Below are 24434 nucleotides of genomic sequence, written 5' to 3'. Positions count from 1 at the left end.
AGAAATTAACAAACTTTGGAGGGTTTTTTATTTTTTTTTTAAAATCTGTTTAAACATAGCATTTGACAGTACCCAACTCTCCTTTGTTTCTGAAGACAGTAACATTCACTCCCACAGGTATAGCCACAAGGCTCAAGGTTGGAGAAGCTAAGAAGGAAAACACTGTATGCTGATGTGACATGAATCTTCCCTGTTTCAAACTGACAGTTATGAAATGCCTTTCACAGAAATACTGTAAATGTGTAGGACATTCATCCCTTGTACACTGAAATGGTTCCCATTACTTGTAACCTGTCAGCCTCCTGATCTTTAAATGTTTATTTCACAGATGTTGCAGGATGATCAAGAATTATCCCTAATTTATATCAATAATCTGTTTACAGTAACACCAAATGAGTAAAGTGGAAACAAAAAGACAGAAACAAAGGCTCTTGAGACTGAACACTAAAACAATTCTCCCATATACACTGATCCCTATGTATACAAATAGCTGACTGTGGTGAGAAGATAGGTTTCTGTCTAAAATGCTTCTCCTACCAGCAGTGCCTACTCCCACATAAAGAAGGGAAATAAAGAGTATACTAAAAGTAAATATACATGTATACATAAATGTGTATACACACACTAAAAACATAGCAGAATTTCTGATTTAATTCTAGTAAGTAACGAAAGGTTTCCCTTGGAATGTTGCAGAGACCACACGACATGCTCTAACAGGACTGTTTGTAATCAAGCGACATATGAAAGCAGTTCAATATCAGACACAGAGGTAAGCAGCCTTAAATGTACTCCAGCAGCAACCACTTGCTATTCTGAACATGTGCAGTGCACTTAAGGAAAATGGAACAAGTCAAGAACAGAGAAACTTTTATCTAAAAGTTTTTCTACTGTTATTTCTAAATGATGACCTGCCAGGTAAAAATTACCTCTTCAGCCTTTTTGCTTTGTAAGGCTATGTGTAGGTCTTAAATGGTACTGCATCATATAATCAGTATACTGAAGAGACAAAACTGCAGAGCTTCATCACCTGACTGATCAGCTTTTAAGGAAAGGGCTCTCTGGAACTGAAAAGGTGCTATGAATGGCAAGTTATTAAAAGCAACAACAATGGTGGACTACAACTGAAAACTGACCACTTCACTCAATGACAGCACATCTGTTAGAAAATTATACAAAAGTTGAATAGCTCTTATTCTGTAAAAACCAGCGTATCTACTTAACAGAAAGAATGATTCCTAAGGGCTCCATGTAAAATCACATTTACAAACATCACCTAGATGTTCTGCTCCAAGAATGTGAATAAGCAGAAAACAGTGCAAAGATTACCTATACGTGTTTCATATCCAATTCAAAAGAGCATTTTGAAGACAGCGTGACTGACATTCACCCTTCCCTGCAAAGAGGACACCCCACTTCGTAAGTGTTTCAATATCAAGCCAAAAAACCTTTCCAGAGGTAGTTACAACAGATATTCTGAAGTGAGTTCAGTTAGGTACCTACAGATATAAGAAAGCTACAGTAGCCTCTTTTGAAGTTCCTGTTTAAAAATAGGCAAGAAAGAATATGTTCAGGTGTCCTCAGTACACTTAAGATAAGAGCTACAGCTTTCTAGAAGTAGACCTCTGTGGTCTAGGTATAAACAATAGATTGTTAAAAGCTTACACATAATAATAAACAAAATGTCATCAGCTTCTGCTCAAACATGTTACTGAATATACAGCTGAGAGGAGCCCCCTCCCAAAATCCCATTTAGTTTCCTTTTATACCACTGGAACATGGAAGCTAAATACCAAAGGATTAAAACACACTACCAACTCAGAAATGCTCTTCCACAGTATCCTCAAAAAAACAGAACAGCCTGGCAGGAATTTCTTTTAAAAAAAGAGGATTTCTAAAATTAGACACAATTTAGCTATGGGAATGATAAAAGTAAAATGAATGAGATGCAAGGTGGAGGGCTGCTAAATAGCCAGACCTAGGAAGAACATCCTCACAAACAGATAAATACAGCCTTGCATGTTATATGCTGCAATATAAAATTTTAATTTATTTTTCTTAAAGCTTCTGGGTTTTGCAGCTGCTGAAGATAGGGCAAGACTCCACAATCACTAGCTCTGAAAAACATAATTTCTTATATCTAGCTTTTACTTGCGTTTTTAGATCATTATGGTTTGCCAGAGTACCTGTTAATAGAATTTTTTGTGCAAAGGCAATTGTTTTCTCCCTACAGCTTGCATCCACTTAAAGGGGGGGAAAAAGAAAACTCATGTTATATGGTGAAATTCACCTAATAAAATCTTGTAGTATTTCTGGGACTTCAACAACTCTATTAACCGCTTACCAAGCAGCATTCACTGATCTCACTGAATTCTTTCTTTTGTGCTTCAATCCATTAATGAGGCAGATTTAAAGAAAACCCAACTAAAAAAAACCACTTTACACAGAGAAGATGGCATATTCTTACCAGAAGCGTAAAACCTAAACACACCCAACCTCATTAGAACAGCCTCGTTAGTAGTTGGGCATTGTAAACCAGGAAGATTTGCTTGCTATTCGAGTGGTTTTCTCCAGCAGTTAGCAAGATTCCCATAAACTACCCAAGACTTTGACAACCAAAATATTTCAAGGTTACTGAAAGAAATAAATTAATCATTATTAATAACCATTATTGAGCAGTGTCCTTTTCTCCTTTATTTACAAAACTGGTTTCTACAAATATATTAGTTTAATGTATTTACTGAAGACTGTGTGGGAAAACTATGACTTGTGTGTGAACAGTTGCCTTTGCAATCCCTTACATATGAACTGTCCTTTAAATCACATCAATATTGCTCCATTTAGGCAAGGTTTAAATAAAAATCAACCCACACAAACAGCAAAGACTAAGTATTACCATGTGTATGCACATACTCATTTGCTACAGAGTGTCAAGACAAGGAAGAAACATGCTCCATGGACTCGAAGTATCTCACCCAAAAAATCCCTTGGATTACCAAAATCGTCAAAATGGGTGTTATAATCCCACCTGTTTATGCCAAACAGTATGGATACAGCATGGATGGCTACAGCAACAGCAGACTAAATTGAGAAAGCTCATGCCAGTTCATGGAATTTCAAACTTTTCTTAAAATGGAATTTTATCTGAACTTTTATTCTGTTCTTCAGAAAAAACAAGAGCTGTGACATGAGGAACGGGGACGAGGTCTGTGTGATGAAGCTACTCAGGATGCACAAAACTGCAGGAAGGCACACAGACTGTAGAAGCATGCCTGGGCACCCACGGGCTACTACAAAACTGGTACCCTACAAAGCGAGGAGAAAGCATGCAGAAAAACCCCAGTGTCCTTAAGATGAGATACAAAGCTTCTGGGAAAGAAGAGGCATCTTTCTCACCTCAGGAACCAGAAATCTATGTGAGGACATAGGCAGTGCAGCCTTCTTCACATTAATTGGAGGTTATACTGCAGCCCATGAAACACCAAAGCAGTCCTTTGTAATTGTGCATTTACTAGGCATACTTCACAAAAAAAGAATTACATCAACTTTAAAAGGAGAAAAAAACAAAACCAAAACATAACAAAACCGCACACAAGCCCAGCACACAGACCTATTCACAAAGATATTCTCAGATTATTTTGTAGTAATCAGTCACACTAAATTGTATCAACCCCCCACCCCCCACCCCAAAAAAAGAAGAGTTTTAAAGTACAAAATTAGAATCCCTAATTTAAAACTCCAATTCACATCTATAACATATTGATAGCAGGATTAAACTGCAAGTGTCCTTTGCACTTCACATCCCCTAATTCAGGTGATTCATGGTATAAAACTCAGTATGAACTCTTGAAGACCCAGTAGTTTTCTTCCCCTGTATAAGATTAACAGTTCTGGAAATTCCTAAGCATGTAATAAACAGTAATTGCTTTTTAATCAGTGCCACAATATTCGATGCTTTCACTGAAGAATGCAAGAACTGTCAAGTAAAGCTGTAGGATTTAGTTGAATTCACATCAAGCCTCATTTATGTTTATTAATTTATATATGTGAATATATGTATGGAGATCTTGAAGTTCTCCATATATATTACATTATCAAAGTTGATGTCAATGAGGTTTCAGTCAGATAAAATCTGCATGTGTCAACATTCATGTCTGACTGTTCTCGACAAGTCTGTTCCCCACTACTCCACTGAGGTGAACTGAAGACACCCAACTGGGGGGCTCTGTTACGTCTAAGTAAGGATATATCATCCTGTCTTTATACACTCCATGCATAGAGCCAAAGCAAGAAACTTCCCTGTTCTCTCACTCTGCTAATGTCTCTGAAAAGCCATCAGAGAGGACCACCATGTAGTTAGCAGCTGTTTCTTAGACATCTCTAAATGAAAGTTTTTTTCTTTTTTAAGGTAAAGGGATGACAAATGTGATGAGAAATAATCTGATGAGTCCAAGCACAGTGGGAGGAAGCAGAAGACATGGCTGTGCTGAGAGACACATCCAGCTGCTGAGCCTGCGGGTGCATCTGAAGTAGACTGACAGGATGAAAGATTAGTGAAGGTGTTCCTGTTTTGGATAAATTTGAGGGATGAGGTAATTTTGCAAAAGTAAATCAGAAAAAAAACATGCTTAGAGAAGATGAGGTCTTGAGGAAAGTAAGACAAATGGGAGAATCAAATGACAGTTGAGATCTCAGAGGTGTGAAAAGCAAGTAGAAAGAAAAGTCAAACTATGAAAGAAAAGTGGCATTAGGTCTAGTGTGAAAAGTTGTGAACAGTGAGAAAGAGAAAAGGTGGCAACAAGAATGGGCAGTATGAAAGTAATTAGTCTGACTTTAATATACTAGCATAGACAAATACTAATAAGGAACAGGGTATTACCTTAAATTTTCCAATTCCCCACAAAATCTACATCTGATTGGGAATCATTTGCACCACAGCTAGGAGAGCATAAGAAATAAGCATGAACATTAAACCAACCATCTAGTAAAACATAGTATTTCTTCCAGTGGTTGTGATTTATAAAAGCTGCAATTCAAATATTCAGAGGGATGGGGAGGTAAGCAGCAGCACATCACTGGTGCAAAACATACTTTCCTAAAGTCAAACACAGCCAACTTAACCATCCTTCAGCAATCAAATGCGAACATGAATGTTGTAGGTCTTGAGCAGGGCACTGTGGAAGATAAAAACAGTTCTGCCTACAACAAACACGTGTCTCTACAGGCTCACAGCATGGCAGTTGCGAAGCACAAGGCACACTTCCATTTCTTAATAGAACATCAAATCACATGCTCAGCCACTGGCAGATTAAAACTAGCTGTCTTACAGCTGTGAAACTAGTGATACGATTAAAGGAGCTCATAAAATCCTAGTAAAGATACTTGTCAGTGTGGGATTATTCAGACACAGCTGATCACCAAAAAACCCACAGCGCACAACACATGGTGATGTGAAAAAAACAGCAGAAGAGTGCAAAATGCCCATAACTAAAGTATATTGTGAATGTGCAAATGTTTTATTTCATATTGACTCTTAAGCAGCATACAGGGGGAGAATGTTACAGAACTGAGCTGCAGAAGGTTTAGAGGAAATACAGGTGTTTGAAATAAAAAAGAATGGCTTTCTACATGTTGAATTGGAAGAAGAGGCAAGAGCAGAGACCAAAAAATTATTTTCCCCATGCTCTTTCAGATGTGCATGACCTAGCGACTGAAGAGAATGCCAAAATTCACGTTTTCAAATCTTGCTTAAGTTCTGTCACAACAGCAGTCCAGTGAGATAAAAGGGCACTCAAAACTGCAGTCGCACTTTAAAATCACTAACCATTCTGTTATTCTCCAATAGTTTCCATTTTATTACATTTTCACAGGGAAACAATTTTGGTGTACAAGGAGAGAAGCCTCTCTCCTGAAAAAGATTATGACAATACATCAAGGAAAACACCAAAGCAAGCATCTGGTTGCCCAAAAGAACACAGTATGTTCTAATTCGCCCTGCATTACTTTTTTTTTTTCTGTTTCATTTTAATGGTAGATAGATACAGACAAAAGAAAGAAGTGGAGGAAAGCGTGAGAAATGGCAACAAGGAGCACTGCAAGGAAAGAAAGGTTCATTACAGCACAAGAAAAGATGCAAGGAATGTGAAGAATGTCAGCAAGTAAATAAATCAATAATCTACAGTCATCATCTACATTCCTGAACTACCTTGAAAGCAAGGATATCTGCCCTTAACATTCCTGACAACAGTAGAGATTTTCAAGGAAGACTTCCCCCTGCAGCACGCTCTGTCTCTACCAGACCCTTGTGTCAACAGCTGATTACAAGGGAGCCTGTACTACCTCTTCTTAACAGTTTTGTTAATACAAGCTTGTAAGTACCTTGGACCAGCCTAGAAACATTAACAAGCTGAAATTAATGTTGAGATCATTGCACTTATTTAAAAAAAAAAAAACAAAAACCAAACTCAAGATCACTGTCAAACAATTGTAGGAATACTGCACTAGATTCCCCCCTCACTACTTCTCTCTAAAACATACCAGAGCCTAGCAGCTCATACAGAATAAAAGCAGAGATCAATAAAGCCAGAAGACTAATGCGGTTTTTCAAAATGGTGTCAGCATACTATAAAGTAAGAATTTTACAGAGGAAATGGAAGCTTAACAATAGAGACAAGGGGACATAAAAGTCAGGACTTCTCAAGAAGTTGGGAACATTCCATATCGTTAAGGTGGAAAAAAACCCCTAAAAACCAGCCAACCAACCAACACCAAACCCCTAAACCACCAAAACAAGTATACAGCTAAAATCAAGGATATGCCATCAAGTAACATGGTACAACAGAAGTGGATGTGCAGAGCAATGTAGTGGGTGTTAAGGACCTTGCTGATATCCACCCTACACACATTTCAGGGGGATTACTTCAGACTAACTCTACACTGGTCCTGTGAACTGGGCATCCACTAGAGGATGAGATAAACAGCCTGGTTTAGTTTCATCCGTAAAGGAATCTAGATCGACCTGTGGCACAAACCAAAACATGGCAAATGGTGACCAGAAATTCAACTCAAGTGTAACCCTGAGCCAAAACAGATTTACCCAAAGATGCAATATGACTCTGACGCTATATATATAAAAAGTCTTGTAAATCCAGTACCTGTCTCAAACAAGCAATAAAAAAAATTAGACAGGATGATTCCACATGAGCACTGTTGCTTAGAAGACCACTTTTGCTTACAGGACACAGCAGTAATTCCCAAAAAAACTGCTTTTCCACAAAAAATATAATGTACAAAACCCACTAAAAATCATCATACGGAATTATTTCTGAACTTGTTTGGCTTCACGCATACACAATATGCTTTTGCAACACTTGCTTTTGCAAATGAAGCTGATACAATACGATTAGGTAGCTGGGGGCATCTTTCTATGTGACTCAAGTAATTTCTTAATGCTTACATGAAGTATAGCAATTAAAACAAGTCCAATTTCAATGCCATTCTGAATAGTACCAAATGGAGGGACTCTCTCCAGCTGTCCACATGTATACAACAAACTTTACAGTCACCTTTTAAATAATGAATGAAAAAAAAAAACAAACAAGAAGAGAGAAAACCTTCTGTACCTGTATGTTGTTCTTCAATCCAAGCTTGCAGATACATGAAGAGGAGTAGACCAGCTACCCCAAATATCAGTACAGACACAAAAACTTGTCTTAGGTTCATGACCCTACCAGGGGGCTACTTTTCAGCTTTCAGAAGGACTCATGGCTCACTTTCCTGAAGTTTTCAGCATGCCTCCATCTTCTCCTGAAAGTTTGACCTGGAATAACAAGAGATAGATCTAGTTCTCGTGTTACATTTTTATTCTTCACCAGAGACTGTATAAACAGCATACTATATACAAGCTGGAGCTCTTACAAGCTATTACTTCCAATGCTTAGATTTCTGTTCATGATCTCAACAATCTTTCCGGCCCAGGATGATTTCCAAGGAGAAGTGTTTCTCAAAGTGGCTGCAAAGACCATTCCACCGCCACACCGCCGGACATCTCCCGCTGCCGTAATGGAGGGAGGTGATGCCCTAGGCAAGACACCCAGGTGCCACACCAGTATACCACTGCCCACTGCCCATCACAGCTGAGAAGCTACAAGCAGCAGTTGGAGGCCTCTCTAGCTGGCTGGGTTGCACCCTGGTGCTACCAGTCCTCTGTGATGGGCAGCTCAGCACCTCTGCTTCTGGGCTGTGTGACCTGGTGTGCCCGAGGAAGTCACCCCCACAACACAACTCTGCTCAGAGTGCCTTGGCATTGGTTCAGCCTACAATTTGGGAAGTCAAGCTCCGATGTTTACCCTGAGACATGAATCCAAGTTGAGTTTTGCAGGGTTAGGGAAGGTCAGCATAACATGATATCGGTAATGCAGCAGAAGGAATTAACAGATCATCTTTTTACTTGGCTACTTTGCAACATGGGAAGGACTTGTCAAGAACCCAATTCTTGCCACTAAGTTCAGTGGAAATGAGATCAAATGTAAAAGCTTACAAAAAAAATTACTCTCTTGCACAGCAGAGGGCCCAGAAAAAGAAACTAATTTACGTGATACCCTGCATCTGCCACAAAGGCACCATAAAATTAAGTTTATAACAACAGAACATAGACGACACTGTGGATCATAAAAAAGCCAATCCTTAACCTGAATCAGAACATGTTCACTTTTGAAAGCACATTACTAGAAGCTGAAGAGCAGCTGTTGAAACTGGCCTGCATAGCAAAAGTGTTAAAATTCAACACAGTGGACACCCTTGTAAGTGCATATCTGATAGAAATGCCCGGTAAACTGCCGCAAAGAATGCAAAGAAAAACTCAAGCTTTTGAAAGAAGACAACCTACTGAAAAATATCTGAAAGACAAATCTGTTAAAAGAACAGAGCTAAAGTACATGTACATTCAAATAAACAGAAAAAGAAAATTCAGGCATTTAACAGTTATTCTGAAATGTACAAGTACTGCATGTTCCACAAGTTTGTATTTTTAAATAACTCCTCACAGTTACATCTATAATCACCAAGTTTCTAAAAGTAAACACACACATAAGGCTTAGCAGGAACTCCCATTAAAAATAGATGTTGAATGAACACACTAACCATGTTAGAGACAAAAGATTTCAAGAACAACAAAACTGTGTTCAGAATTTTACTGAATTTTTCTTCCAATTCTGTGCCGTTAAAACTATACAATTCTCTGAAGCATAAACTTGCCTGCAGAAAAAATAAACCAGGGTTTAAATATTAATCATTTTATATGTAATTGTTTTGTAGCAGACAGATAGCTAGACATTAACAGAATGTAAATGTTCTGTCTGAAGTTTCGTTTGCATGGGTCATGAAGTATCTGGTTTGAACCTGGAAGACCCAAGAAAGGCGAGTTGGTGCTTTATTCCACCTAGTTCTTTCTGCCTTCATTCAGTGGAGGTGGAACTTCCTACATGTTATATACATGTACCTGTTTGCAGCTATTGTGATGATACAGAGGATTGGAAGGAAGCGGTGAATATTGGGCAAACCCAAAGATAACGGTTGGGGAATTCTCTGTGAAATGCCTTGTGCGAGGGTGTGGGTAGTGGAGCCTCCAGCCAGCCAGCTCTTCACTAGCTGTTGTCACTTGCACCTTCTCCTACAGTGCCCTCAGCCTTCTGACACTTGAAATCTTCCTCACCTACACTAAAAAGTTTACTTGGGTCTTTGCACCTAACTTCAATCCTGCAGCAAATGCACTGTTTGCATATCTTCAGAAATCACTCTGCTGACAAGCCAGAAGCTTCCCAGCATAACCAATGCTTCAAGAACCACTAGTCAAAGGACCAACGAATACAAACCTCTTCTGTTTTCCCCCAGACAAAAGCTGTGTTATTCATGTAACAGGACACTGACAGCATCTGGATTAGAAAACCCCCCCAATAAATAAATAAGACATGAAGGTCTGAACGAGTATCTTTGAAAGAGATTAATTAAATTATAGGTACTACAAAGCAGAAATCAGTTTATTTTTGAAAAGTTGTTTGGGATTCAGAACTTTCTCTTATAATAAAAAAGTGAGCAATCCAGAAACACACAGTGAATAGTGGCATGCTTCCAAATAACCCTGCTTTTGTGGTACTGTCACTTGTTTCCATCTCTGACTACACAACACACTCGCATTTTCAGCTCTCCTTTCTGAAAACCAATGTCCTTGAGTGGGCAAGAAAAGCTTTCTCAGGCCACGTGGATGATGCTGAAAGCAAAGCACTCCACACCACATCTCGATGAACATTTCTGACACATGTAGGCTGGCAGTGCTGCTCTCTCCAGCTACTTGCTCTCATCATCCCTGACCGCCCAGCTCTTGCCACCACCATGAGGGCTCACACACCTGCGTAGTAACATCCAGAAAGCTCATCCAGCTAAAAAATGTTCCAGAAAGAAGAAATGGGAACCTTACTGTCAAAGGAGGAGTCAGGAAACACTGATTTAATCAAACTACAGCCCACAAAGGATTTGCCCAAGGAATAATGCCAATGTTTTTTTCTTTAGCAATACCAGCCATCGCATGCATCCATGACGGCATAGGATATACAGCTGACCATGCCCAAACACCATCATGGAGACATACAGCTGACCTTGCCCAAACACCATCATAGTTGCATGCAGCACCATCTACAAGCCCTGTGTAATCTTTAGGATTCACAGTAAAATCAGGAGCTTCCAAGCAATTTAATCTGTGAATAAGAAAACAGATGTTTTTCTACTCAGGTAGTTTCAGTTTTGAGTGGATAGAAGTTCCTAAAAGGAAACAGCAGTTTAAAATACTTTGGGGTTTTTTTTTAAACTACCAAACACGCCCTAAAGCCAATTTACTCCACCATCAGTTACTTCAATTATCTTTGTATCAAGAGCTTTCATGCTGCTTGCTATTAGTTTAATGTATTTAAATTTAATTTATATGAAACTGTACTCTGTTTTTGTGTTGGCTAAGTTTTAAGATTAGTTTTAAACAACAGTAACATTAGTTTTAATTAAGGCTACCATTTTAGCAGAGGTTAAGACTCTAAACACATCAAACACATCAAAAATCTGAAGCGATTCTGCTACCTTATAAGATTTTTAAAGACTTTTCAGCTTGAATAGTTTAATTTATTTAACATAGTGATTTGTAACCCACATATGAAAAAATGATAGCGACATTAAAAAAAGTCTGTGTCTACGAGTCTTCTAGCAGAATTTGAAAAATGGCCGCACAACACTGACAAATTTTCTCCTTTAATATTAAAAAGAAATGGTCATGGATAATGCTCTCTAGCATCCTAGCAAAGAGGAAATACCTGCAAATATTCTTTAATCAAGATGAATGCTCTCTTGAGGCTGTGAAGGCAGAGCAACAAGCAATTACTTTCAACCTAAGTCTTTCCAAAAGAGATCAGCTGTATAAAGACAGAGGTTCAGCATCCCTAGTTAAGCTGTAAATCTTTCTTTGCTCCGAGTCCTGGGCAACATGGCTCCACCGGGTGATAGCTTGACCATCCTGCTGGATAGGATGCTTGCTACAGTGAAAATAATGTAGCCTAAGAAACCGCTGTGCCCTTCTCACCTATGCTGAACTTAATCTTTTTCTTTAGCCCAACCTCCCCCCATCTCGTTGGGAAGCATGTACCCCAATGTCCCATCCGTTACAACTCAAGGCTTCACAGAAAATGTCATAGTGATGAATGCACTCCAAAATTTCAAGGTCTTTTGAGTAATGGAGAGAGATTATTATGTATTGTTCTTATCCATCATGGAGAAACAGTTAATCTGGCAGACAAAACCACAATGTGCCTTAGATGACAACATAGACCTCTTTGCAGCAAAAATTCAGAAACTTGAGAAGTTTATAATCATTCACTTCTAAGGCCAAATTGTTTAAGACCATTGTCAAACTTGAGAGTTTCAGGAATCCTCATTCCACTAATATAAAACCCTTGCATTTTTCCCACTGTATTTTGGGTCCAGTTCAAAAAGGCACATTTCTGTACAGGGCTAACACAAACAATTGAAACAGCACAACCACCCAAAAATGGTGAAGAGTGCATCTCCTGCTTTTGGCATGATTCCTCATTTTAGTATGTTGTCCACTTTTCTCCTCCCGGCAAGCAAATACACTTGCTGTGCTGAGGCACCTCCAGCTCTCGGGTACAATTCCTGGCTTCTTCCTATTCCAGACCACCCAAAACCAATGGCATCTGGTCACAGTATGTTTGGCTAACTTAAGATTTCCTTGCCATGACTACCCTCACCATCACCAGTTCCAAAATCAAAAACATACAAAAGCAAAACATTAGAATGCCTCAAACTATTTAGAAACCCTTATTTTCTATTCCCCTTCACCTTTTTTCCTTCACCTGAAAGAAAAAGATGATCAATATGAGTGGTTAGCCAGTAGAATACTGATTAAAAAAAACAGATTCTCTTTATAATGGTCAAAGCATTCCTATTACTGTGGGTTACCACAAATTCCCACCTACTCAGCATCTCCTCAGACACAACTGAATTAATGGAAGTAAAATGAGGAAAAGACACAGAAAGCTACTGCAACCCCACACAATGTTTTTCTTACCCCCTTCCTTCCTTACCCCAAGCAGCAGTACCTTTTCTGCTGCCTCCACTGGAGTTATCACAGCAAGAAAATTTTGCACTGAGCAATGTTCTGCTTCACACTGGCCCAGGCTACATTCAGCTCTGTCAGTGGAAGGAGGCAAGGATATCTTCTCACTTCAACGCTCCCCCCTCCTCCCTCACTTCTCATCTGTTAGCTTGTGTCCTACTTCACGTGTAGGTGATCCTCCAGGATCACCTTTCCACCGTCCACATCTCAACTTTCTGGCTTCACAACAGCTAGCACAAGGCACAGCTCCAGCTCTTAACAATGCTTGCACAGTTCCTCATATCAGGCAGTGCTACTCTTCATTCTGGTTTATTCCAGTGGTTGCTAGAAAAAAAACCATACAGTATTTGCTGTTTTCTCTTTCCAGCAAGTTATTCTAAGTATTAGGGTTGGGTGAAGTCAAAGTCCTTACAGTAATTTGAATTAAGTGCATAACAGATCAAGATAACCAAACTCAATGCCGCTGAGAAAGTTTGCAGAAATAAAACATTTAAAAAAAGCCAACCCAACCCAAACTTCCCATAACGTAGCCCTTCCTGTCAATCGGCATCTACTGGGGGGCAGTGGGGGGTAGGGGATGCTTAACAATCTGGCAGGCCTCACTACAAGGGCTGAGTACAGGCAGGGCAGGGCAGTGATGAGTTTTTCTCTCACCTCATGACAGACAGTATTTCAATACCTGGTGCAAAAGAGAGAGATACCCAGCATCCAGGCTCACTGGTATATCAGTCCTGCTGACACCTCAGTAACTTCTTCACCTGAAGAGCTACATGTAAGAAGGTTGTGTCGAAGTGTAACTGAAGGCAGTTGGCCTGCACAACTTTCATCACTGGCAATAATGGAAGATTACTACCTACCAACCTTGCACATTGAGTTAAGAGAATTTTGTTAGAGTTCCATAAGTCAAAAATAATGAAATATTTGTATGAAATATGTAGGTATTTCTTTTCAAAGGAGAGAGCTGTTTAAACAAGTGAGCATCCTTTACTCACCCACTGCAAATCCTGAAACAATAAAGCCCCTTTAAAAAGACTAGAGCTTAAAAATTTCAAATTTCAAGAGTAGTCAGGAAATTCCGAACATCAACATCACCAAAGTAACTTCCCACCCAGCCAAGTTGCACATATTTAACATTTTTCTGCTTCCCTCTCCCTTGTTACATAGCAGATCACAATGTTGTTATAGCAATTATGTTTTGTTATTAGTGCACTTTATAGCATAAAACATGTTATACAAAATTAATAATGTGGCAAAAAAAAAAAAAAAGGTTTGCATTTGATTGGGCCATTTTAATCTATTAAAGTCACTAGTTCCTCATTATCCCTTCAATATATTTCCAAAGACAAAACTTCTTTTAATGAAGCAATGGTTGTAAACAAGACTCATTTTAGTGAAGAAGCGTATATTCATTGCTGACGCCATTAAATCTTTCCACAGGAACTGTACTAGGGGACTGAAAGCGGTCCATAGCACCTGCACTGCTTCTGAGAACAAATTCTGTACAAACACAACCTCTTACCTGGTCCTGCTCCTCAAACATAGATCCTATTGAATTTCATTCAGACCATATTAATTTAATCCACACAGCAACCCTCAGCCACTTGTAGATTAATTTAAAGCTGCAGTTCTAGTAATTATTCTTTATGAAGAAACAAACAAAAGCTCTGCTCGTGTTAACCACAGATAAACGCAGAGTAAACCTACATAGTCGTGGGTAGGACAACACAGCATCACGAAAAGTTTCACTTACTTAAATGAGAACAGAGAAGACACTCCAGCACTGAAAAGGATGGGTTTGGAACTTCCCAAGAGTTTCATTCTACAGCTGCAGGGCATCTCACTTCAAAAAGGAAAAAGCATTACTATGCATCATTACAGCTCCCAGTCAGGACTGGGGGACCCTACTGCACCTCAGCAAAGACAGGTTCGACACGCTTAGCTCTTACCTGCCTGAAGCGCTGCTTGAAGTCAGCGAGCAGTCCCAGGGAAGTCACCTGGATTTGCGGAAGTTAAACACAAACAGGGCTCACAAGACAGCAACTTGATGCCTCTCAATCTTCTCGCAGGACTGGAGGGGGACTTTCTTCACCCTCTTAGGATAGGGGAGATTAAAAAAAAGACTGTGTCAAAGCAAGATCTTCCCTTTTTTAAACTGGTGAAATTACAGGATCTTGTTTATTGACTGCAGTGAACCGAAGTGTTATCAGCATGCCAAGTAGACTTGCCGTCTGCCCCAATCATTCACTCTACTGCTTGAAAACGCACAGGCAATATTAACCTTTTTTTTTTTTTTTTTTTTTTTTGGAGACGTGCCCTGAATTCCCGATTCCCGTCGTGTGACGGTGGGGGGGGCTCTGAGGAGTCAGCAGAAAAGTTGGTCGGTCTGGGGGAGCGCTGCCTGGCACGGTGCCGCAGCGGGGGGCTCAGCACTCCCCTCAACTTCTGGGGACGAGCCGCAGCTCCCCCACTCCGAAGGGAGGCGGCGCTCGGCGCCCGGTCCCGGGAATGGGGCGGTGTGGGGGGGGAAGCCCCTTTCCACGGCCGGAGCCGTCAAAGCAGGGGCTCGCCCCGGGGCACCCCCGTCTCCTCCGGGCGGTCCGCGGTAAACGTACCGAGGCGGCCGCGCTGCCTCCGCTCCCTCCTCCCGCTCCCGCCGGTGAAACTCCCGGCGTCCCGGGGCTGGGCGGTGCCGGCGGGGAGCCGCGGCTTGCGGGGCCGGGGAGGAAACCCCGCAGCACCCCCCACCCCCCCCCAAACCCGCCGCGGGTGAGGGCCCCCGCGGCAGCCCCTCACCTGCCCGCCGCTCCCGGGAGGCGCCGACGCACAAACTTTCACCGCAAAACTTTGGGGCCGGGCGGGCTGCGGTGGGGCCCCCGCCTGAACGGGGGATCTCCCCCCCCCGGTGCCGGGCGGGTGGGTCCCCGCGGGGGCAGGTAAACGCAGCGTCTGCCGTCCGGTCCGTCCCCGCGCGGAGACCTGCGCTCCCGCCCCTCCTGCCGCTGCGCGCCCCGGAGACAGAGCGCTCCGCTCGCAGGGTTTGTTTGCGGTGACACTCCCGGAGGTAGGTGCTGGCAAACAAATGTGAGCTGCCAGGGAGAGGCCAGGCATAGCTGTAGCTGGCTACTAAAACAGGTAACGTAAAACGTTTATTGCCGTCTATGGGAAACGGGATGACAAAGAAAAATATTTAATTAGTGCTTCTACTTCATAGGTGCCTTGCAAACCTTTTCCATTTGTTGTGACAGTAGACCAGCCATGTAGATAAATGATGTTACCTTTCTTTAACCGGCATGTTGCTTCATCTGCATTTCTTGAAGGAAGTTCTTGAAGAAATAGCTCCAGCTCTTGCTAAGATGGGTTAAGTACAGAGTTCTGACTTTCCAGAGCTGTGCTCAAACCACTTCTATCTGTCTCTCTTCCCTGTGGGCATTTTGCTGCAGCTCTACGTCCCTAGAATTGCCCCAGCACACACTTCTGAAATGCTCCCTCAGCCCCTGCCCATCACTCACTTATGGCATAAGGCCTTTCTTGGAATAACAGGAACGTAATGCTTCACGTTTTTACATCTTTTACCCTAACAGGTCTCAAATCATCTCACACACAGTTACAGCCAGCACACAGGGATCACTTCTCCAACCAGTGAAGCACAACCACCTTTGGTGTGAAGCTGAACCTCACCAACCAGCTCCAGACAGTGTTTCAGAGCAGATGGTAGAGAGCTGTGTACTGCTCTGATTTCCACGGGGGTTAACTAAGCAGAGTGTAATTACCCCAACCAGAGCGTAGACGTTGGGGATAACACATGTTCATTGCAAAGTGCTCCAGGATCTGTAGCAGCCATAGGCAGCCAAGACCTGTGCGCAGGGGTGTTCCCTATGGATTTGCAATCCAAGCGCTAAGCCATCCCACTCCTGCTTAGTTTGGGTTGTGTGATTACATATAGCCTCACTGTGGTGCTATAAATTTTCTGTCTTTTATCTCATTTAAGGATCTCCCTAGTCACAGTTTGTTACAGAGCAGCTCAGAGCAAAGATTTTGCCTTCTTTTTGTTTAAAGCCAGCCATGGATCCACTTTTAAAGTTCTGGTGAGTAAAGACTATTCCTCACACCTGTAGCTTGTCTGGCTCCTTAGTACAACTAAAAGGGGGAGGAAGGAGGGAGGGACATAGGTTTAACAGCAGAATATGCCAGTTGTTTGCTATTTCACAATGTTCGAGCATGTTTCCCCTTTTAGATAACCTGGCAGCCATGTGATACAATGATAACCATATGCCCTAACAAAAAAATGCAACCTCATATTTGAATTACACATCTATTAGTCCCTGATGGCCAGTGAGATATTAGAGAAAGGTAGCATGCCTACTGAATTTTAGTTTCCTGTGGTAATGCACTCAGAAGATTGTAATGAAGGTCACTGAAGCTCTAATAACGATATACAAATTAACCTTCTGAGTGTTGTAGATTTAATTTCACTCAATGAGTACATGCTGCAAACATATTTCTTCAGATTGATCTATTCAAGCTGTACTCATCAACTGATGGAAGTTATATATAACACTGAAAAGATCAGATGTCTTGATATATTTTTTTTTAGTTAAAGGAAAAAATTAATTGCTTTGGGATTAAAGCCAAGTTTTGTTTTACAACTTAAAAAAAAAACAAACTACATGCATTTAGCTTATATAATACATGTTCCACTACAGGTTCTTCCAGTGCAGAGGGCATATTCCAGCTATGGATTTAAGAATCTTTACAAGATTAAAAATTCAACATGCAGGTGAAATTGGATACTGGATTAGGAAGCTCATCAACTACGTAAATGTAATCAGCACCTTCCGAAGCCTGACATGTAACAAAAAAGAAATGAATTACGAAAGGGTGGCGGCAGTCTGTCTGTGTCAGCCGGGTTGGTACGGAGCCAGTGCCTGCGTCAGAAACCCTATTCTTGGCAGGTTTCTGCATGTTTCCTATGACTTCTGGTAGACGAGCACCTCAATGGTTAAAGTAGCAGAGTCATCTTCTGGAAGCGGTGAGACAGTGGCCGAGTGGTGTTGCCTTCTCGCAACAGGAGTAGTCAGTGCAGTTAGAGAAGAAAGATAACAGGTCATGAATTGAAACTGAAACCTGCCAAAAATTACAGGTCAGTTCGCTGAAATAAAACTACCTTTTACTCTACAGTAAGACCAGTCTAGGCCCGTTAACCATGTTTTCTGTGTAGATTTTCAGCTCAGTTTAGCAGCGACAGCTACTAAAAATGTTTGGAGGAAAATTTGGTGTGGAGGGTAGGTCACAGTTACTCACACTCATGACTGCTTCTCTGAGGACTGCTAGCATACACTGTGTAAGCCCCCCAAGTGCCCTCTGGGCACGTGGACCGTTCTGCCACAAGAGGTGGGACAGAAACCCCATGCACCATTGTCGTGAGCTGTTAGGAAACCCCTTTGCTCTTGCTGAACTTTTCACACAGCCCACGTTTCCATTTGTCATTTTTCAAAGTTTATGGCAAAGCTAGCTCAGCCACCTACACAGATACAGACATTTCAGGGAGTCAGAACTCAGGATTCTTATGTTTAAAGAAAAATTTAATATGAAAACCATGACTCAAACAGCAGCTGTGACAAAACTGTGCCTGTTTGGCCTGATCCTTTCCCAAATGGGAAGGATTAGACCTTCAGAGGGTGTTTTAGATTAGGCAAATCAATTCCAAGTGCCATTATCATTTACTGCAGTGAATTCTGGGACGGGCCACACTGGCACAGTTTCAGTGCTGTGTGTTGTATATCAGTAGAGAGCCGATTAGACAAACCTTTGGTGATTAAAAGCATTTTATCATTATGAAGGTGTTTTGCTCCAGGGCATAAACCATTCAGCAAGTAGTTTAATTTTATTTCCTTGAGCTTTTTAAATTTTCAGCTAATTAGCTAGAAATACACCACCTACAACATGCTCCTTTTCTCAGTTAGAAGGCTAAAATTTGCCTCTGCTAAGCATTGCTATGGGGCATTTGCATGTTTCTTAAAAAAAAACCAAAAACAACCTGCTAGCAACTTGGTATAAACTTCATTTGCTCAGTAACTGGCATGCTGGGGTAATTATCAAAGCCTTTCTAAGCAACTTGTGTGCTCATTCAAAAATAGTAGGCAATTCAAAGTGTCTGTTCTTCAGCTATTACAAAGTTTTGCTTTTAAGAAGTCTTTAAAAACAAACCTAACTTGACTTAAACACTTCAAGGAGTTAACTGTGGAGCTATTTTATTCTAATGGGCTCCTGTCTCAAAAGACTAGAAAACAGTAGCTGCTATTTATTTTTTTTTCAAAGGTTAGTACATTATCTTACTCCAGTTCTAAAGTGGGAGACAGTTTCTTTGGCGTTTCAGTTATTGGTACCACGGTGTTCACACAAAATTAGTTGTCAATTTCTTAAATGATTTAAATACTTTAAAGGCCTTCGTTAAGTTCTTGAAGGATATGTTCTTCATGCTTGTCTTTCAATTTTGACTGAAGGAACACTAGCAGATGATCTCCATCCGTACTGCAGAGTCTGTATTTCTCAGCTACGACTGACTCCTCTTAGGCATTGCATAGACTGAAGAAAACCTCACCAAAACGCCTCTTAGAGCAGTGTTACTATCTTTTACATGACTACTAAATGTCAGAGAAGTAAAACATGAATATTGTGCTTTGGTCTCTACACATCCTCTGAATTTGAGACAAACAAAATTCTCTTACTCCCAACAGCACACCCAGTAGTAGAAAGTTCTGCACTGATTCAACATCTGTTGACAAGCTGTCTATATAAATTGACAGAGAAATGAACTGATACATGAAACTGAGTGTGCCTCCAAAGTGATTCACAATCTGTTGAAACAAAACACCATACTATTAAATATGTAATTCCAGTGTTCTGGTTCCTCTTCTGTCCTAAAATACCTGGAATAAAAAGCAGAAATACGGTGACATGACAGTCTGGCAGCTGCCCTGAAGCACAGATAAAGGAGGATTGAATGAACTGAAACAGTGTAAGAGTTCTCTTAGCCAGTGTCAGCATTGTACTATATGTTGAATGTTTGCATTGCTTATTAGGACCAATGGACTTGTTTTGAACCTATTCTGACAGCCTGGTTTCAAACATTGAGCCAATTATGACATTATGGTATTCATATGTGCCAGAAAAAAAATTACTGAGAAATTCTAGGGCAAATGAGGTTGGAAAGTAGAATAAAGACTAAGCAGACTGACAGCCAGACACTATATAGTAAGAAGGAGACAGAAAGAGAACTACAGATATTAGAAATAAAATTCTAGTGTGGGAATTAGTCCCAAGTGTTTGGTCATCATGTAATGAGTACTGCCCTGTGACCTTGCACCTCCACAAGGTATTATTACAGGGGCAGTCTGAGAAAAATGAGGTCAAATATTCTATACTAGATGTAAAATGCGTGCTGGCTAGCCTAAGATTTGGAAGCAATTTCACTGCTCATCACACGCTTCCCTTTAGCTAGAAGTTGAGATACATATAAAACAAAAGATAGCTTTTGAGGGGGCATAACCAAGAGGGACCTATTATTGCCTGTTTTCTGCCAAAAATATTCTCACATCTGGGTTTTTAGATGAAGATATTGCACTGAGACAATGGTGATTGCTCTGGTGGGCCATCTTCTTTTAGCTATAAACTTGTAATCTAATTACTATGCTAATGTATCCAGATCTGTTGGCAATATTTGATGGAGTTGACCATCATGTGGTGCTCTTTTCAGTGAGATCTAGCAGGGTGGATAAAGTTTCACATCTCATTCTCTTATCCCTCCTTCTAGCAGGATCATTGTTTGGTGTGCTCCTGGTTCTGGGAATATCCTCACATATTAAAAGCTCTTTGTTGAGGTTGGGAGACAAGATGGATTTGTGAGTCAGCAGCGTGCATGGGCAATTAAATTCTGTATCTTCATAACAGCATAATCAGGTTTTCCAAATGCTGAAGTGCGTAGCTTTACACACTGAAAGGAAGAATAGAGTAGCCTGGGGAAACCAAATGTGCCTCTTACGTTGGACTGTTCAAAGAGGAGGACATCTGGAAGAATTGTTTCAGCTCAGGCTGGGAACTAGTCTTGGAGCTGTTCTAGAAACGGGGGTGATGGCAGAAAGCTCTCTAGCTGAGGGGTTTTCCCTCCTGTCGCATACCCACAGCCATTTTTCCTGCCTTCAGGCTCCACTGCTGCAAAATGTTGTAGAAGAAAGTGCAAGTGAACACCATGATGGAGCTCAAGGATCATAAAATCCTAACACATCGCACAGGTTTCCTGCTAATTTCCCTTGGCTCAGCTCAGCTCAACTGTATATAAACCATGCTCTCCAGGATTTGGCTTACTTTCTTGCTGGTAATTAGGTTTCCCAGGAAGGTTTTTCTTTAGGAAACTTTTCCTCATAAACAATCTAGTTTCCCCTCATTGATTTCATGCCCTCTTCTTCTTGTTCTTTTTCTCAAAGGACAAAGAATAGCTCACTAACTTCTTTGTTGTAACCTGTTACATGTTAAATCATTTCTTCCTACTAAGGAAACCACGACAGAGCAGACTATTTCCTCAATAAGAAGCGATCATCCTTTACCCTATGTTTGAATTCTACAATGAATTTATCTCACTCATGAATTCAGTTTCTATCTCTGTCTCATTGTAACCTCATGAACAAAGGTGGTTTCCTCAAGGATTTTTTAAATGATCCATTCTTCTGGCCAGGACTTTCTTTAGATTTGTGCCTACTTGAACTCACCATTTCCAGATGGTATCATAATTTTCCATCTCTCTGTTTTTTGAATGAAATTTGAGAATACTTGATAAGTAACTTGGGACAGATTATGAACTTCCTCAAATGCACTTGTGTGGTGCTTTCATTGCTAGAGACTGTTACTCCACATCTGGAGAGAGGAATATGATCTATCACCCCATCCATGAGAGAAGCTGAAATAATTTTAGTGTTCATCTTTACATAGGAAAAACATCTATGTGCACAATTAAGCACTTGTCAAAAACCAATGGAACTGTAGCATATTCTGAAGTGCCTTTCCTAGTACACACCTGATTTGGGCTTCACAAATGGAATGATTGTTTATACTTATTTTTAAGTGTTTTTTAAAAAATGTGTGCTTGGGAATTTAATCAAATTTTGGAAATGGAAAAGCTTAAATCTTTTTGTTATTTTGTAATTTTTGGGATTATCTTAATTGCTGTGGGAAAACAGCGAAAGAATAAACAAAGCAGCCTGTTATTCTTTTGTTTGCTTTATAAATAAATGCTCTAGTTTGTAATTACCCCATTAAAGCTAAATGCTTAGGTAAAAAATATATTTTTTTAGGAAAGATTTATAGTCAGCATGGCAAATATTTGACAGTACTTGTAGAACTAAAGCACAGATAAAACTGTTTATTGTGTTGTTTAAAAACTGCAAAGTTCTTGGTCAGTAGAGATTGAATTTATTTTTTTATTTGAATGTTAGACAGGAGAAGAAACTGCAAGAAATGTGGGCCCTGTACACACTTAACATCCTTAACCTAACATTTGTGGGTTGTCATTGACCACATTTTCCAGCTACAGCTGCCAAACTATTTTTTGATCATATACATTAAGGTCAACAGATGTTTAAGTCTACATGCATATATGATTTGTAAATACATCCTTTGTTTCAAATTTGCAAGTCATCTAAAAAGAGCTGAGCTTACAAAACCAATTGAAACTTTCAGAAGTGAATTAAAGTAGCAGGAATTTTGTTTATTTTCCTTAATCTCTTTCACAGACATCAAATTGGTGTTAGGTACACAGTTGCTGCTTGTGTCAGTGTAATAACACTGACTGCCAAGATATGTTTTCAAAAGCAAATAAATCGAAATAGTCAGGATTTTCAGGATCATCTGCTGTAAAAATATCCCATATGTTAGGTAGCTTACAGGGAAACCATTATTAGCATATCCCATTGACATCCTGCTGTCAGAGGTCAATACACCACACAGAACCAAATGCATCCTCTCACTGTAGTTTGGATTTATTAACCTGGAAGTCCAGAGCTCCACAACATGAAACTCGACTCCTGTTGTGTCTGCAGCCTGGGCCACTCCAGAGTTTTCACCTGTGATTGCTCTTCTCACACTCCAGGACCTGCAGAAAATTACTGCCACATCCTTTCTTCCAGGTGGAGTAACTAGCCAGCTGCTGGCTGCCAGCTGTGAAACAACAGATTTATGGAGGACTGCCCCAAAACCATCAACAGGGACTAACAAGGTGGAAAAACTCAGGCTCCCACTGAATCACCAGCCTTACTATCACCAACTGCCAATTTACATGGAGGGTGGAGGGAGGGGGAGAGGAGAGATGTTTTAGTAAAGGAGTTAAATGATATTTAGAAAATGTTTGTCTTCAGATCATTTTTTCTTTCCAAGTGTCTGCAAACAGTCTTTTAGAGGTTTTTTTTTGGTTTTTTTTTTTTTTTTTTGTTTTTTTTTAATATAAGGGTAAAGTATCCTCTACAGAAGGTCAGAGTGAATGAGTGAGCGGTGTTTCCTCAGGTCTTCTTGTCACCACAAGTGCATGCATAGTGCTCAAATATTATTCTGGGGCTGCAGGCTATATATATGACTTCCATTCTGCCACCCTGCCAGCAAAATGGGGCCTCTCATTTAGCTATATCAGATCACGGTTTGCAATTGATGGATCAACTTCAAATAAAATGTATGAAATTCACCTTATGACATAAATGTATCTTGTATTCAGCACCTGCCTTCATTATACTGCATTCTCTAGCAGCTGCCTGTAAAGATTACATTATATAGAAAAAGAGACTTCTAAGCCATCAAAGAGGACTGAGTGCAATCCTTTAAGAAGATGATGGTAGCATGAAACCTGGTCATTTTCAATAAATGAGTTACAACACCTTTCAGGTATTTTACTTGCCCCTGAACATCCTTTTTCATTTCTGCATTGTTACGATCACACTTTCTGCTTCAGTAAGGTCTTTTTTTCCCCCTATCCTAGTGTTAGAAAGCCAGAATCACCACCATTACCTCTATCACCACCACCACCAAAAGATGGGATAATTTGATAGGAAAAGCTGCGATACTAACTACATGCAATTTAGTATCTTGAAGTGTACAGATAAAATGAATTCCACATCCTTTTAATGTATAATAGCTTTGGGTGTATTGGTAGGTTGAATATTCAGACAGAATGGCTTTCTTCTCAGGCTCACAAAGGCTGATGCTTCATAATACAGAATTTTCCTCTAAATGAAATAATGAAATATCCTGTATTCCAGGAATGCACACTTTTTCCTTTGAGATTACGTTAATCACTGATCGGAGCAGGTCAACAGATTTCACATTTCTGATTGCCACTTCATACAGTGGTCTTGTAAATCAGTGTAAATATTTGCAAGTGTTTACACATAGCTATTGCAAAACCTGTGGGGAACACATGTCATGGCAGAAGTAGTAGTTTATGGTGCTGGGAGACTGAGATTCTGTTGCCAACAGCTTCTAATGGGCACAGGTAATGCATTTTGTTCTGGCATGTCCGTGCTCTCCTGCACGAGCATGAGTAGCTGTCAAGTTAACGCTGCCAAAAACTTTGGGTTGAGAATCCTGAAGATAATGGTGGCTGTGGCTCACTCTCATCGCCCAAGCCAGCACCCTCCTCCATATTCACAGAGGCTGAGTCATTATTTCCACAGAGTCTGATGGCTACTGCAGTTCCTTGCTTTTTCCCCTTTGAGCACATCTAGAT

At 40.5% G+C, this 24434-nt stretch overlaps 1 protein-coding gene across 3 annotated transcripts in view; it reads right to left on the bottom strand.

Moving 5' to 3' along the window:
* The window catches only part of CHST9 (carbohydrate sulfotransferase 9), a 92267-nt gene extending 76632 nt beyond the window's left edge, over positions 1-15635 (bottom strand). Inside the window, exons 1-3 of one of the 3 annotated variants that reach the window (XM_074897744.1) lie at positions 15464-15635; positions 14617-14762; positions 7620-7816 (exon numbers count right to left, since the gene is read on the bottom strand). In XM_074897744.1, the coding sequence (XP_074753845.1) occupies positions 7620-7719 (100 nt within the window). In that variant the 5' untranslated portion in view covers positions 7720-7816; positions 14617-14762; positions 15464-15635. Of the gene's footprint in view, positions 1-7619; positions 7817-14616; positions 14763-15282; positions 15322-15463 lie in introns of those variants that run through there. The other 2 variants (XM_074897743.1, XM_074897745.1) reach the window with 2 other exon arrangements.
* Between the last annotated feature and the right edge of the window lie 8799 nt (positions 15636-24434).

This window comes from Athene noctua, chromosome 2 (genome assembly GCF_965140245.1).
Source record: "Athene noctua chromosome 2, bAthNoc1.hap1.1, whole genome shotgun sequence".
Lineage (NCBI taxonomy): Eukaryota > Metazoa > Chordata > Aves > Strigiformes > Strigidae > Athene > Athene noctua.
This window is presented reverse-complemented; position numbering and strand designations above follow the sequence as displayed.